Below are 14,790 nucleotides of genomic sequence, written 5' to 3' on the forward strand. Positions count from 1 at the left end.
ATAGCAGCAGTAATCCTAATTTCTATAATAATAGAGAGTATTTTCTAATAGCATCAATCATAATGATATTAAAAATTATTAAATAGTACAGTATACATTTATATTTGTTTACTATTTAATAATACGAATATTCATCAAACGAAACCCAATATCAAAAGCAAATACGCCAACAACTGCCGTAAATAACTATTTACGGCAGTTGTTGGTGTATTTAATTTTAATGATTTTTCTTATATTAAAAATATTGACTTTGATTACAAAAATTTCACCTTGATGACTAAATTTTTTGGCTCTAAGAATTTGTAAACAAAGTAATTCTACAGGAAACATAAATACACTTAATAAAATAAGAAACACTTATTATCTATGAAATATAAATATTATTTTTATTTGCTAAGTTTCATAAGTCAAAACTGCTTGGTGAACAAAAAGAGGCAAACGTTAAAAGTGTTTGACTGGCGAAAAGTATAAAACAGCCAGTTTTTTATAATTGATTAGAAATATATATAAATAATTATTAAATTGGTACAAATTTATAATTGAAGTATGTGAAACTGAAATTAATTTAGAAAAGTCTATTCTACCATTCAGTCTTGTTCTATAGTAATTTTTAAATATTTAAGTTACCTTTTAATACTCTTGCCCTGTTGGTACCAGTGTTCATTAAGTATCTTATACTGATATGGCAAATTTTTAATCTATATAGTCTGAAAATTAGACAGATTAATTGTATAAGCTTTACTTGTTTAATAGACCTTGCATATTTATAAAGAGAATTAAGAAAAAAGTTGTTGAATGTAATTAATCAGTGTACGATGGAAATTAACTTTCAGATTAGTTAAATCATTCTGCCAATCCACTCTTAACTGTCTACTTTCCCGTTAATTCATATTAATTTGTTATAATATTAACTTGGAGTGTATTAAACACAATACAATGAATGTACTTTGAAGTACAGTAAGACATCAATTTGTTGTTTAAAGTTAATTCTGGCAAATGTTATGAACAATACATTTTAGAATAATTTATTTTTATATTAATATAATTAGGACAATTTTATTGTTCAAAACTTGTCCAGAATTTTTTCCTGTTAAAAAAAATAATAAAACCTTAATTAAATTAATAATAATATGTTTTCTGTTTAGCCACTTACGCAGCCGCAGTTTTATTTCGCATGTCCGAAGACAAACCACAAGACTACAAAAAGCGTCTCTCGATGGAACTGACAAGTTCCTTGTTTCGAGACGATGCGGGTCCTTGGGGAGCCATGGTAAATATTTTTATTTACAGTCTTTGGTAACATTTAAATGGTATTTTGACAATTGATATTAAATGCAGCATCCGGATATGGACATGAACATGCTAGGCACCGAGGAACCTTATCCCGACCAAATATATCAGCCGGGACAGGGGCCCGTTCACGCAGTGCCGCCCCGCCACAATCCATATGCACAGCAAGGTGAGTTCGAATATCAACTGGACGTGTAAGAGAAAGGTAGTTGCTTTTATTATAACAAATGGCTAAATAAGTTTTCTTCTTTCTGAGCTTTCCTTGCTGAAGAGGATGTTTGGTACGAAACTAAATTTCCCTTAAATTAGATGTTCTTACCGATTTGGTGACAATTTCCGCCGATGACCAAAGTTATTTTCTTACAGATTATGACCCTCAGGTCCCTATTGAGTCAATGGAAGGATTGGACCTAGGTCCTCCTATCAATAATGTTAGTGGATACGGATCTTTGGACACAGCTATGGACATTGATAATCACCCCGACTTAAACATTGATAATTTGGAATCTATTATGTCACCGGATTCGGTGCAGAAGGAGGGACAGCTCGCTGCCTGGTACGATACCGATCTCTGAGATGCCATCTTGGTACAGATATCGCTTCTACTTATTAAAGTTTTTAATATATCACAAAATGTAATTTCCATTTCTTTTTTTCTACATCTAAAAAAAAAAATGGAAACTCGATGCCGATGGCATCCCAGCGATCAGTCGTTGTTTTTTGAAGTGACGATTTACTTCTCTGGCAACGTTGCGGGAATTGCCGTTCGATTAGAAAAGTTTTAAGATTAAATATTGTCTTCCCACAAAGTTTTCCATTTGTGTACTTAATGTCAGATTATCTTCCTCGTTATCTCTAGACTGTTTTAACGTCGGTCGACTTAAGGTAAAATCCTCGTTAGTTGCATAGCCCCACTGTATACTTTTATGTAATCCCGTTAAAGGTAGAGTAGTACGTGACGTCTACAGTATTATTGGATGGAAGTCGTGTCCGTTACGTATGCTATCGATCATTATCTTCAAATAATCATAGTTACCTTTTTTTAAGAAAATATCGTTCAGAGTATTTACGCATAATCCAATCAAGTTACTAATATCCACGGAACAAATATGAGATGTGACCTCTTGCCGATACGAGCTTATCGACCGTTTTGTGAAAGTTGTATTTACTACATTTTTATGTTATGTTTTAAGATGGTTTAATAAGATGTTTATCTTAGAATTTTAATCTAGAGTAGTTAGTGGATTCCAAACAAAAGCCTATTGTTGTACGTCTCGTGATCTTTATTCAAATATACTTCCAGAACGAAAAAATGACGGGTGAAATGCATTTATAAACAAGTGATTATCGTGTAATAATATAGCAAAGTGAATTCATTAAAGTGTGTGCAAAATAAACATCCGTCTGTTGTGTCTTTCTAGAAAATATTCTTATTTTTAACGATATTAGTTTTAAATAGACAAGTTAAATACAGTTTTTATTTTAGATTATAATGCGCCATACACAACATTGGTTTAGTAAATACATTCCTTCACAAATAACGTTAACGAGAACAATAAATCATTCTCGGTGGTGTTATTCACAATACATATGTTCATTTTAAGACTGTAAATAATGCAAAATTATAACATTGTGTTTGGTGAATAATGTAAAAGACTTTTGTATAATTTTTATCTGACATTTTGTGTTAATGTTTGCAGTTAACTTCTACAATGTAGCAAAGTTTATAATCGAGAATAATTATTCAAAAGTACATCAGACAGTAGACAATTGACAATTTTCGAAACTAATTCTTGCCGTTTTTAAGCAATTAACACAAAAATAAAGTGCAAATCCATACGGTATCTGACTTCTCGTAACTGAAGTAAGAATGATTTCCAGAAACTAATTTCTATGTCTCGAAGCATTTGTTGCAAAGCGGAAACTAACTCTACAAGTATTTTATATGCAATTCTTTTAAAATTTAAAATATTTTTGAAAAGTAATGTTGCAATAACGCAGTAAATTTGGGACGCAAACCTATTGGCATCGGCAAAATGGAGAATTTCCCATTTGAGCTCTTCCCATTGAAACAAATATTCCTGTTCCAATTGGGCTGTTTTGCAATGTCATATAAACTACTTGGTTTAGTGCATTTAAAAGAAATACAGTAAACTTCCCACTTGATCCCGTTTAATAAATATCTATACTCTGTAAGTGGTAAGTTGTTAAAGAAACAAAGTTCGTGCGAGTAGACAGGAGACAGTTACTCAAAAATGACATGCAAAGTGTATCATTTCCTCTCTTCTGCCATGCAATAACCAGCAAAGTGGACGAATCTTGGTGTTTGTGACGGCTTGACTCGACCATAGGCATTTCAGATAATTGAGTATCTGTTGTGTTTAGCATGTGTAACATGCAGTAATATACAGAAGAGTGTAAAATGCACATTTATACTTATATTATTACATAAAAAAAATAATTGTTATGCAAAATAAGATTATGAAAAAATTAACACAAACTATTTTACAGAGGATTGAGTTATTTAGTTTTGTGATAAGAATTTTACACAATGACAAAGAAGTCGCAGCTATGAATATTTGACACTTAAGAAATGAATTAAGAAATTCAATGCTAAAAGTACAAGTGAGTATTGTTTATACAACAGTATTTTGTTTCTTTATTATTAAAATAAATATTCAATTTACTAATTACTTTCAATGAAATTTTATATTTGTAACAATTAGATTATACAGAACTTAAATTTAGTATAATCTAATTACATTAATTGAGAATTAAATTGTTAGTGGTATATTCAATATTTTTTTGGAAGCATTAACCAAAATAAGCTTTTTTTTTTAAAAAAAAAAATTACATCACTTGATAGTGAGTTAAATATGCCAGACAACACTACAAACTTTTTGTAAATTTACAAAAAATTTGTTTTTTATTTGAGAAAGAACTTTAAAGAATATACAGTTTGATATTTGTGTGTGTAAAAGTGACTTGGCTCCGGTCTTTATGCTTGACAGCTCGAATCCAAAATCCCTGTTTACGAATTGTTTCCACCTTGAACCACTTCCAGCCAATCTAGGGGCCCATTTTTGCACCCACTTCTTGTATTATCCAATCCTATTATCCAATATTTTTTGAATACACCGGGTCTCGTTTTATCTTGGAGGTTGTTCAGTAGGAATCTCCAAGGAGAGATGTCTTTTTAATATAAATCTCGAAGAGAACCCAATTGCGGTCTAGTCACTTTAGTGTTGCAGGACATTTGGATTATCGTCGAGTAGGATTTTGAAGAAATGTAGATGGTACCGAGATAGGTAGGAATTTTTTTTTGTTTGGCATACCATTCTCGGCGTTGCAAATTAGAGTAAATTTATAGAAGAGAATTTCTGCTGTCTGCGTGTATCTTATCTGAATGAATGACTAAAATATACTACATTTTACTTCTGAGTTTGCTAGTGTTCTGCATTTGCAAGGACGAAATTACATGAAATGTTAACAATAAGGAATTAAATTGTTATCCCTAATTAACATGTAATTTAAATCTTTAAATCATTTCATGATATCACCTCTTTTGTAAAGATCTATTAGAACTGTGACTTGAAAAATTGCTATTAATTGTACACCAGATCAGAAATAACAAAAATTACAAGACGAGGGGGCGAAACACTACTTTTAAGCATAACTGTGCCATTAATCTTTGATCGTGTAAGTGACTTCATTTATAAATTACAGTTAGCATATTAATGAACCGATTCCTGTAAGTTCAGTTGTCATAATGGCCCTTGCTGATTATAAATTTAAAAATTTGGCAGCTTTAAAAGCATAAAAATCTGCTAAATGGGCAGACACGCGACCACTTATTTATCGAGACAAATAACGGTTTAAAGAGGAGCAAACGTTTTTGGCACCCAACTTCTTTGCTGGATGCATAACAATATACACAGATAATAAATCAGTGCCCATTCGACTTACAGAAGACTGTTTTTATAAGGGTATATTATCTATTTATAAGTCCAGAACGAGGTTAATTAAACAAAATGGCACTTAAGTTCTTCCCGAATCGACTTTTGTCTTTCACAATTGCTAGTAACTTCACTGTTCCGCGCCCGCAAGCTGCCAAGTTCCAGGTGTTAGGCAATTCAAAATGGCCACCGCAGAACCGACGACACTAATTTCGTGTTTAAAACGAATCTAACGTAAATATTACCTCTGTTATTGTATACAAATTTAGATTTATTGGAAATTAAGACAGTTAAACGTTTAATTCGCTTACAAAGAGCCGGTTTCTTGTAAATTGAATTATTAGATTATATAGAGGAAGGATTTGTTTCAATTTAAAGTGATACTAGCAACTGACGAAACTCGTGTTTTGGTAGTTCAAAACAAATGATCTTCAACTTGTTTAAATTGGTACGGTGCCAAGTAGTCCGAGAGATTAAACAAACGTACAACACTACTACCACGAATGTTTAATGCACATCCTTATTGTTTCTTCGAGTATTGTGTAGTCTGTGAGGTTCGAAACTTCCGTGGTTGTCTGGACGCTCGGATTTAAACAAGTGGGAAGTAACAATACGTCTAGCCACTCCTTTCTTTTTTAACTAGACATAGGCTACGCTAGAAAGGATTCTCGTGGCATTTTGATATATCTATCTCAATAATAGTTTATTGCTGATGGAATATATAGAGCAAATTTTACAAGAATTTGTAGGTGTTTACTAACACGAGGAAATGGACGTCTGGAATTTGGCATCCTAGCGTAGTATTTGTAGTATTAGACTAGTGTCGTGACTTTACTAATTGGTGCAGTATTTATAGCGTTAGTGTGTGGGATGACAATGGAGATAAAGGCGTCGTCCCGTCGCTCCGGAGAACACGGGTTCGAATCTTGTTCACCACCGAGGGCGGTTTGGTTCGGATATCTTCCTCGCCATTCGTCCTCACCGTCGCGGTATCCCGACACACATACGTTATCCTTATCCAAGTTCTGTTTCACTCGATTGTTGTACGAAACAGCTAAAAAAAAAAGAAAAGAAAAAACGAGCAAGGGTCGTTTTCAATATTTAATCTCTTGTTCATGGTGGTGTCAATTCGTGCAAGAAACAAAGAATGGAATCCATTTTGGAAAGTTTCCTTATTATTGAAATTTTTCGTTTTTGTGTAAGCAAAGCATTTTCCTGGGATGTAGTAGAGTATTGTGAAATTACTTGGATAAAACGAGACCGCAAAATTAATTGTAGTGTTCTTGATAAGATTTAGGGATGTTTTGTTCCCGTTCGGGCGATTCACACGAAATTCACCGTATTGGGCGCCTTCTGCAGAAAAAACCAATGAGCGAAATTTCGTTAAATTTGGTTTGCACGCATTTCGGATTGCGGGAAGAGATTTAAAAAGTATATAGTTCCAAAAATCGCCGCTAGGGATGCTGAGTTTTCAGGGTTTTCACGTTTGTAACACCTAAATTGCAATCAGTTTCCTATAGAAAGTCCTTCCGGCTGGCATCGTCCAGGTGTCGCGTTGCCGTATACAACTAAACTCACTCACAATGAACGCGAACAAAGTACTACTATGGCGAAACAATACCATTAGTGTCAATCGGAGAATGATTGATAAAATCTGTCGTATGTACTGTACAGTACCTCCGTTAAAAGTTACAATTGTCCAGTAATTAAACGCCTATGGTAATTACACTTGACCACGAAATATTTTGAAAATCTAACTAATGCGGGCTCTGGGCGATTAACAGCCCTAGTGGCGGTATTTGAAACGTCTTCATAAACCTCTGCCTTTGGTCTGAAATGCTGGCCAGGCAAGTTTTGCCCATTAGTTCTCTCCGCAGAAGGTGCCGAATAGAAGTAAGTTTAATTGGAATCATCCCGTATTAAGATTACGATACTAAGATACCCGTATTAAGATACGATAATATTTTCCAGAGTCGCTTGAATCCATATTTTGCCAGGCCCGGTGCAAAATATAAATAGGTACGCCCGTCGGAAGATTTCCCCATCTCTGTGACATTGCCTCCTAAATTTAATAATGTAAAAGTTACTGTGTGCTTTATACACACGTTTCACTAGTTTACATAATACATATTTATTAATAGTATTATTTTGCTGGTATCTCGAAACGTCGAAATGCAAAACCATTTGGGATTTTCTGTGTTTTAAAGTAAACTATCGTAACAGATGGCGCCACATTCAATTTTAAGCGTTTTTGCCAGGAACGTTACGCAACTCGTTGCCGAATTTTTAAAATATCCATCCGAAAAGTGGATGCTAGAGAACAGAACCGCATTACAACAAAGAATACAATAGTCAATTACGTAGGTTGGTTTCATTTGCATGTTGTTGCGTCGTACGAAGTTCTCATCATCAGCAATTGAAGACGAGTGTTGTTGCAGTTTACTATAATTGCAGTCTGAAGTGATTGGTTACAACGCTATTCTAAGATGGCGGCTCTTGTTCCGATAGAAAAACGACACCGTGTTTGGACGGGAATCTCGAATTTAAGTATGTAATTGCAATTCCTCGGTGTGACGTATAATATAAAATGGCTCGAATCTCAGTCATATTCTGAATAATGCCGCCATTTTATCATTTATCCGATCAGAACCGCCTAGTCGAAATGGCGGTAATTTAATTAAACCGTGCCCATCCTAAACGATTAGAAATTTTTTGTGTCGAAACAAAATGGCTGTCGAATAATACGCAGTACTTTCTCACTGGAGGACCGAACGAAGCTCTTCAGCACTGTTGCCAGTTTAGCGGAAAATCTACAAGATCTAGTGGGAGTATAACAATTTTTAGTGGGTAATAAAGCATTTAGAGCGTTAAATGCAATCACCGTTACTTGTTACGTTACAAATATTGGAAATTTTGGTTTAAAAACGTCATATAAAGTTTTAGCGGATTTTGTTCAAAAAAAAAAAAAAAAGTTAGATTTCTGGTAGGGCTCCTCAGAGGTTTCGGCGGGTTGAGCGGTAAGAAATCTGGCAACGTGGCTCTTGCCACACACGTCCAGTGTGCGTTGTTGTTTTATACATCAACGAACACGATTTCAAATCACGTGGCTCAATGCCTGTCTGCAGAATTTCCGGAGAAAACAGCAAATGTTTCTTGTTTCGAAGAAAGTTTGCGCGAAACGAGAACGTAACCGTGATCTAACCGGGTTATACCGTAACGGTGACGTGTCTGGCTCGTAGGGTTTGGGGTTAACTCCATTTAAGGAAAGGTGTCATGTTTTATCATCATTTTTTGCCATACCCGAACTTCCAACCGGAAGTCGGGTACGTTGCATTCTTAGGCGAAACAGATCTTCCACGTGTGAAGAGAAGTGGAAGGCTGTCGAGGAACGTAATTGACATTACAGAAAAGTAACACTTAATATTAGTCATACTGATGAACTTCACTATTTGATAGTGTTCGTTTGCCAATTTTTGGCAGAAAATGTCCCTCGGAAGACGAGGAGACTGGTGACGTAGATGACGAGAAGATCTGATAAAAGAAATGGAGACGTCGTTCCCCAAATAGAACGATGTTATGACAGCGCCGAAAGAGACTGATCGATGACGCAACACCCGGTGTAAACACGAGATTTGAAAAATCTAATTCCCTTCCGCGCGATAAAAATCTGCGAAACAATACTCGAGAATTAAATCTCGTATTACGAAACACATCGAAAGTGTTATTCTGATCTCAAAGTACTTAGGGGTGCTATTAATATCGTATCAGTGGGACGGAAGTGGGATTTATTTCTAGTTGGTCACCAGCACTGCCATTAAGCAGGGCTTACTCGGTTTAATTGTTTGGCAAATTGGATGACACCTTTGCTATTCTCGTCCCGCATTAGTCATTTATAATTTAGAAACAATAGCCGCAATTAGATAATGCGCGTGGTATACGGATAAACTATACGTATACGGTGTATTGTCTTTAGCATTATTTTAGACATGCACTATATATTGTACACGTATAGCACAATATAATATACAGTATGCGTATAAAACAATGCTACAAGCAATGCATTGTATACGTAAAAAACAATAGTATATGCAACACGGAATGCACACCGGCTATAATACAACAGTACTATAGTACTACATCATACAATACCCATAACACTGTGACAAGCAACTCACAGTACATACTGTACATAACACGCAATAATACAAGTTTTAGACATAAAGTGTGTAATGAAGTAAGTAAAAGTTTACAAACAGCCAATTGGTGCACGTGCATAAAGTAATTGATAAAGCGCAATTGTTTGCAGTTGTTCACAGTACTGACAGGAAAGAAAGAACGACAGGTTGCTGGCTAACAAAAGGAAATGAAGGATAATAAGGAAACCGAATGACGACGGAGGCCAAGTGGACCACTTCCAGTGGCTCATTTTGCCAACACCAAACGAAAAAAACAGTAGAAAAATGCAAAAAAATGTAGTAAAACGTACAAAAGTTTACTGCAACGAGTTACGGAATTTGTTTGTAAAAAAGTGGAATGACGCGGAAGGCCACCATTTTCGGCGTGTAAACGGGGGTGGTCGATTTTAAATGTCGTCGTAACCGGGGAGGTGGAAGAGGAGAGAGTCTTCGTCCCCGTTTAGAGATTTTGCCCCGGAAGACGAACGTAAACAACCTGTTTCGGCATCGTTACGTTACTCCCGTCCTTGTCCAAAAATTACATCTGCCACAAGCGGTGGCGAGGCGCTGCGACGAGGGGAAGTTATTTTCGAGTCGACACAATCGAGGACTCTCCGACGAAACACCAGGTGAGTGGCTAGCGGAGGAGGCGAGCGGGGGTCAAGGGGGTGGGGATGTAAGAAGAGATGAGTTTATCTCCGCCGTAGTAACCATGTAGGTCACGGTTCCTCTGACGTGACGCCTTCCTGCGTAATAGGCTATTAATAGAAGCACCGTTTGGAGGTCGGTTTCGAGATGACTTAAAAACTATCGTCCCGTGTTGCAGGGTCAGAATGTCCGTCCCGCCCACATTCCTGCACGTTCTTCCACCGGAAACGGAAGCTACCGACGGCGACATCGTCACATTCCAGGTAAAAGTGAGCGGCGATCCCCTTCCGCTGGTCAGCTGGCTGCACTGTGGCGAGTGCGTATATCACGTGCCCGGAAGGAGGGAGATCATCCACCACCCCGACGGATGGCACGAGCTGATTCTGACCAACATCACCCAATACGACGACGGGGAGTACGAGTGCAGGGCCGAAAACCGCCACGGGCAAGTTTCGAGTTACGGTTCCCTCTACTACTACGATGAAGGCGAGTTTTGTCTTTTTAAATACGGGGTGCGCGTTATACGATGTAATAACAAAGTTTTTATTATTTTCCAGGAAGGGCAGACTCCACCACCGAAGGGACAGTGGAGGGTACCTCGACCGACGAGCAAGGTAAACGTCGCCAGGGGGCGAAATCAGTTAACGTTATCGCTGCCAGGTGGCGTACGGTAGACTAATTAGGTCTACAGGGTTTAAGTGTTGCCAAATGTCGATTCGATAGATCGATTTTTATAGCACTTTGCAACATTCTGTCGCGCGCTCGGTACTCGCGGTGCGTGAGGAGAAACCCCATTTACAGGATGCCAAGCGATTACGTAATTTTAATCGATTTTTACAGGCGACACTCGATTATTGATACTAATCGACGATGGTTCCGAAACCGAAGGCGAAGAGGAAGGTAAGTTTAAAAATTACCAATGGAATTTTAACCGATGGTGATCGATCGTTTCCTAACTTTCAGATGGAAGCTACAGAAAATCCCTAAGCGCTTCGGAACAGATACAGGTAAGTTTACGGGCGTGAAACCGAACCCGATTATCCGGAATGATCGATTTTTCTCTCCACAGAGTTTAGTCGACGGGTTCGAGGACGTTGCGTCCACCGGCACCCTAGAATACACGGCTAATGACGTCAGCGAGGAGCACCAGTTTTCCGAGGTAAAGCAGGGATTATTTTCCTCTTAAACCGGGTTTAAATGGCATTTTTAAAAAGAAAAAATTGCGCAGGCGATCGACGACTCGACTTCCTCCCTTTCTGCCCTGAGCCCGGATCAAGTGGTGCCCGAGGTAGAGGTCTTAAACAATTTTGGCTGCGGCATCGCGCTGAAGGCGCCCTTGGAATATGCAGACATCAGCAAGGGGAAGACAATCCGGGATAGGAACGACGTTGTCTCGTTGCAGTTAGTCGCAGATAGCTACACAAGAGCGAACTGCAACAACCAAGAGGTAAGCGCCACTTTCCTAATCCCCTTAATTTTCACCACTAATTGCCTCTGAAGCACGTGACCAAAGTGTTTGGCATCGGATTCGGGGCTCTTACTCACCTGTATTATTTTTAGACAAAATGCATTATCTTACTGATAACAGCAATCTCCGAATTTTAACCAGTGTTTTTTTTCTTTCTTTTTTCCCCTACTTTTCACTTCTTTTTGACAAAAGGACCAGGAAGCCACAAGCCAAACTCCTTCGTCGGTAACATGATAATGGATTTTTAATATTACTTTATGGAGTGTAGCGCATAATTTATCTTTCCGAGTTGAAGATCCCTATTTATTTTTAAGTGTGTGTATGTGTTGAAGTAAAAGTCGTTGATCAAAAAACTGAGATTCTTGTGTGTCGTGTTTACTGAAAGAATTCCCGAGTGAAGCAAAATTTTACCTCTATTTTTAAAGGTTATTAATGCTATTTTGGTCATATTTTGCTTCACGCAACGCACACTTAGTTTATTTTTAGTTCGCGTTGGAATTCGGGGATAACGCGGTGTGGAGATAACACACACGGCTACCGAGACGGGAAAACGCTGTTTGGAGTAAACAACGCGCTCGCGAATCTTCTTCAACCTAGGGAAATTTCCCCGAAGTGGCGAGAAATAATTTCCCCAGTATCTGTCGAAGATTTCGTAAAGGAGATGATGTGACGCGTATCAAATAATCCTTTGAAAAGTTAGGGAACTTTTCGTATTAAATTTCCCGGTTGGGGAAATTTTTTAGGGAAATTACCTCACGGTCAAGTTAACTAAAATTTCAAAAATTCCGTTATAAACGAGTCTCTTGTCAGATGGAACTAGTCGCAAAATTTCCGGACGTGCGGGATATTTCCCTACAATAATTGTTTTAACACGAAAATATCGTTTTCTACCGAAACTTTATCAAATTTCCACGGTGACGACCGAAGGAAATATTTTCTTTCGGTGTAATTCTTTCGGAGGATAACGAAAGTGGAGTAGCGTCAACGCGCACAGGAGGAAGGAAGGAGTTCGGTTACGTCACACGCACGTGGAAATATCGCGTTATGATTTTAAAAAAGTGGATAGCGTTACGAGGGTTACGATATCGAGAAAAGACGGAGGATAACGCAGAGGAGCGTTCTATATTTAGGAGTTTGAATAGCGCCATTACTCTGCCTTGCCTTATTCGTTCTGTCTGGAGTATCGTTTGCCAAGAGGCTCTGGATGTCTGCTCCACCTCTTCGGTTCCTCCGTCCCGCAAGGTCGCGTCGCGCGCGCGTTAATGGCGGAGGATCGAAGCGTGCCGGCGTATCCGAATTCGGTTACGCCAGCGGATAGGCGGCGCGGGGGTGCGAAAGCGTCGGATCTACCCCCGCGTGGCCGGCACGGGTCACGTGATGGCGGAATCCGGCGATAAAAAAAAGAAAGCGAATATCGCTAACGAGGGCCGCTTAGTAAATAAACTGTAGAAAGTAGGGGACAAGAATAACTTTTATCTCGCCCACCCGAAAGATCCGAGAGCCTCGTTTCGGGGTTGGTGTCAGTCAAAAACTTTACTCTTGGCTTTGGTGCGCCTCGTTGGAGGTAGGAGAGACGTTTCGAGGTAGGAAGGGCGCTATAAATCTTACTCTAATGGGACAGGTGGCTTTGGGTGTCGAACGGTGAGGCCACACCACCGCAGCCACCTATCTCGATTTACGATTGGGGGAGGCAAGGAGGAATTCCGACCCCCTCGGCGCGACGTTTTGATTAGCCTTTGTCTACTTCTAACTGTTGCTTTATTCACGACTAGGTGGTGCCTGGTTTTAGGATGTCTTATTCACGTTCCTATCGCTCGTCCAGTTACAGAAGAACCGAAGGTAGGAAGTGGTTTTCAGTTCTTTCCCCCTTACTCCCCCGAAGATATTTTCTCCCGCGAGAGTATAACGGATCTCTTTGTTCGGTGGCGCCCTCTAATGTTAATAATTTGAAAAGTTAACAGTGGCATCTCCGATTAGCGAATTTAATTGCACTCGCGATTATCCGGGTAGTTTCCCTTAGTTTCTGCGGATAATTTTTAGAAATCCCACTCGGGTGTAAATTTCGGGAGACTCGAGTATTCGGTTATACACCTATGCTTCGATTTTCCGGGCATATTGACAAAATGACGTATTTTCAGGCACCGAAGATTACAGTAGCCGCAGCAGCAGGTATGAAGCCAGGCGATCTAGTCGCGATACAGAAGCGTACATCGCTCGTTCCAGCCGGACTCGATTTTCCGGCGACGTAGAAGAGGACGTGTCCAGTTTGCGCCGATCGACCCGGATAGCGGGCAGGGATGGCGACGACGAAGATTCGGGATCGTGGAAAAGGGCCAAATTGAGTTATTCCCACGACGTGGATGAGTCCAGCGGATCCCAATCGGCCAGGTCCTCCCGCGCAGCCGCACTGTCGTTCGAGTTGGAAGCGGATGCCAAGGTGAGAACAGCTGACGGAATTTTCTCCCGTTAACCGAGCCAAACCCGATTAAGCGGGAGCTTCCGGTTAATCTATTTCGTTCGTTTTACCCTCAAAATAAAGTTTACTCGACCTTCCTTCCCCATTTTACATTTGTAAAAGTGGGGTAGTTTAGGGTGACGTCAAAACGGGGGAACAGTTTACTGTCATTCAAAACGGGGTGGTATTTACACGTTTCTATGCGACTCCTGTAATTCGTAATCCCGTTTGACGTAAGTGGAATGTTGCGAAACTCACCAGTCTCGACAACACAGCAAAAGTAACAAATAGAACACAGAAAAAGTAGTGTACGGAGGAATTAACACATAAAAACGCCTTGTTTGTATACATCTATCAACGGTTATATACGAATTGATGACTAATTGAGTGAGTTGCAAAGGACACGATTTACGCACTCGAGCCAATTTCGAGCCCATCAAACACAATACATCCTCTGTTGAGTTATCTATAATAATCAACCCCTTCTCCTCGCAGTGTAGATCTAGACAATCCAGACTTTCTCTTAATTTATCTGCCAGATTCTCATGGAAGAATTATAGGTGTAATTAAGTGTAATATACGCAAAATTTGTAAATTTACCAGAAGAGGACCCTCTCGAAAACGTCGATCATTCGCATACAAATAAATCATTATTAAAATAAACCAAGATTGCGTATAAATAAACGTGCAAAAATAACTCCTCATAAAAATTTGGTGTAATAAATACCTAAATTCACGCTTCAAATGGGTGTATTCTGCTGCAAGAGAGGTTTAATATAAGTTATCAATAAAAATTGT

At 38.7% G+C, this 14,790-nt stretch overlaps 2 protein-coding genes across 4 annotated transcripts in view; both read left to right on the plus strand.

Moving 5' to 3' along the window:
• The window catches only part of arm (armadillo), a 28,654-nt gene extending 25,967 nt beyond the window's left edge, over window positions 1-2,687 (plus strand). Inside the window, exons 15-17 of one of the 3 annotated variants that reach the window (XR_010883117.1) lie at window positions 1,146-1,270; window positions 1,339-1,571; window positions 1,657-1,794. Coding sequence is in view for 2 of the 3 variants with exons in the window: in XM_067289238.1 (XP_067145339.1) it covers window positions 1,146-1,270; window positions 1,339-1,459; window positions 1,657-1,865 (455 nt within the window). In the remaining variant the exon portion in view is untranslated. Of the gene's footprint in view, window positions 1-1,145; window positions 1,271-1,338; window positions 1,572-1,656 lie in introns of all 3 variants that reach the window. The other 2 variants (XM_067289238.1, XM_067289239.1) reach the window with 2 other exon arrangements.
• Window positions 2,688-10,050: 7,363 nt separating this feature from the next.
• On the plus strand, window positions 10,051-11,894 carry LOC136990822 (obscurin-like). The gene is made up of 8 exons (XM_067289252.1): window positions 10,051-10,135; window positions 10,248-10,559; window positions 10,631-10,683; window positions 10,910-10,969; window positions 11,033-11,076; window positions 11,139-11,228; window positions 11,298-11,516; window positions 11,730-11,894. Coding segments are annotated over exons 1-8 (822 nt in total). The 5' UTR covers window positions 10,051-10,133; the 3' UTR covers window positions 11,772-11,894.
• The last annotated feature ends 2,896 nt before the right edge of the window (window positions 11,895-14,790 follow it).

This window comes from Centruroides vittatus, unplaced genomic scaffold, assembly GCF_030686945.1.
Source record: "Centruroides vittatus isolate TY-2023 unplaced genomic scaffold, ASM3068694v2 contig_1342, whole genome shotgun sequence".
Classification (NCBI taxonomy): domain Eukaryota; kingdom Metazoa; phylum Arthropoda; class Arachnida; order Scorpiones; family Buthidae; genus Centruroides; species Centruroides vittatus.

What these genes read in the sequence shown, in the direction of transcription:
- LOC136990822 (XM_067289252.1), top strand. An exon ending in AACCGAAGGCGAAGAGGAAG is followed by an intron (nt 10,970 to 11,032) that starts GTAAGTTTAAAA and finishes CCTAACTTTCAG; the next exon opens with ATGGAAGCTACAGAAAATCC. An exon ending in GCGCTTCGGAACAGATACAG is followed by an intron (nt 11,077 to 11,138) that starts GTAAGTTTACGG and finishes TTCTCTCCACAG; the next exon opens with AGTTTAGTCGACGGGTTCGA.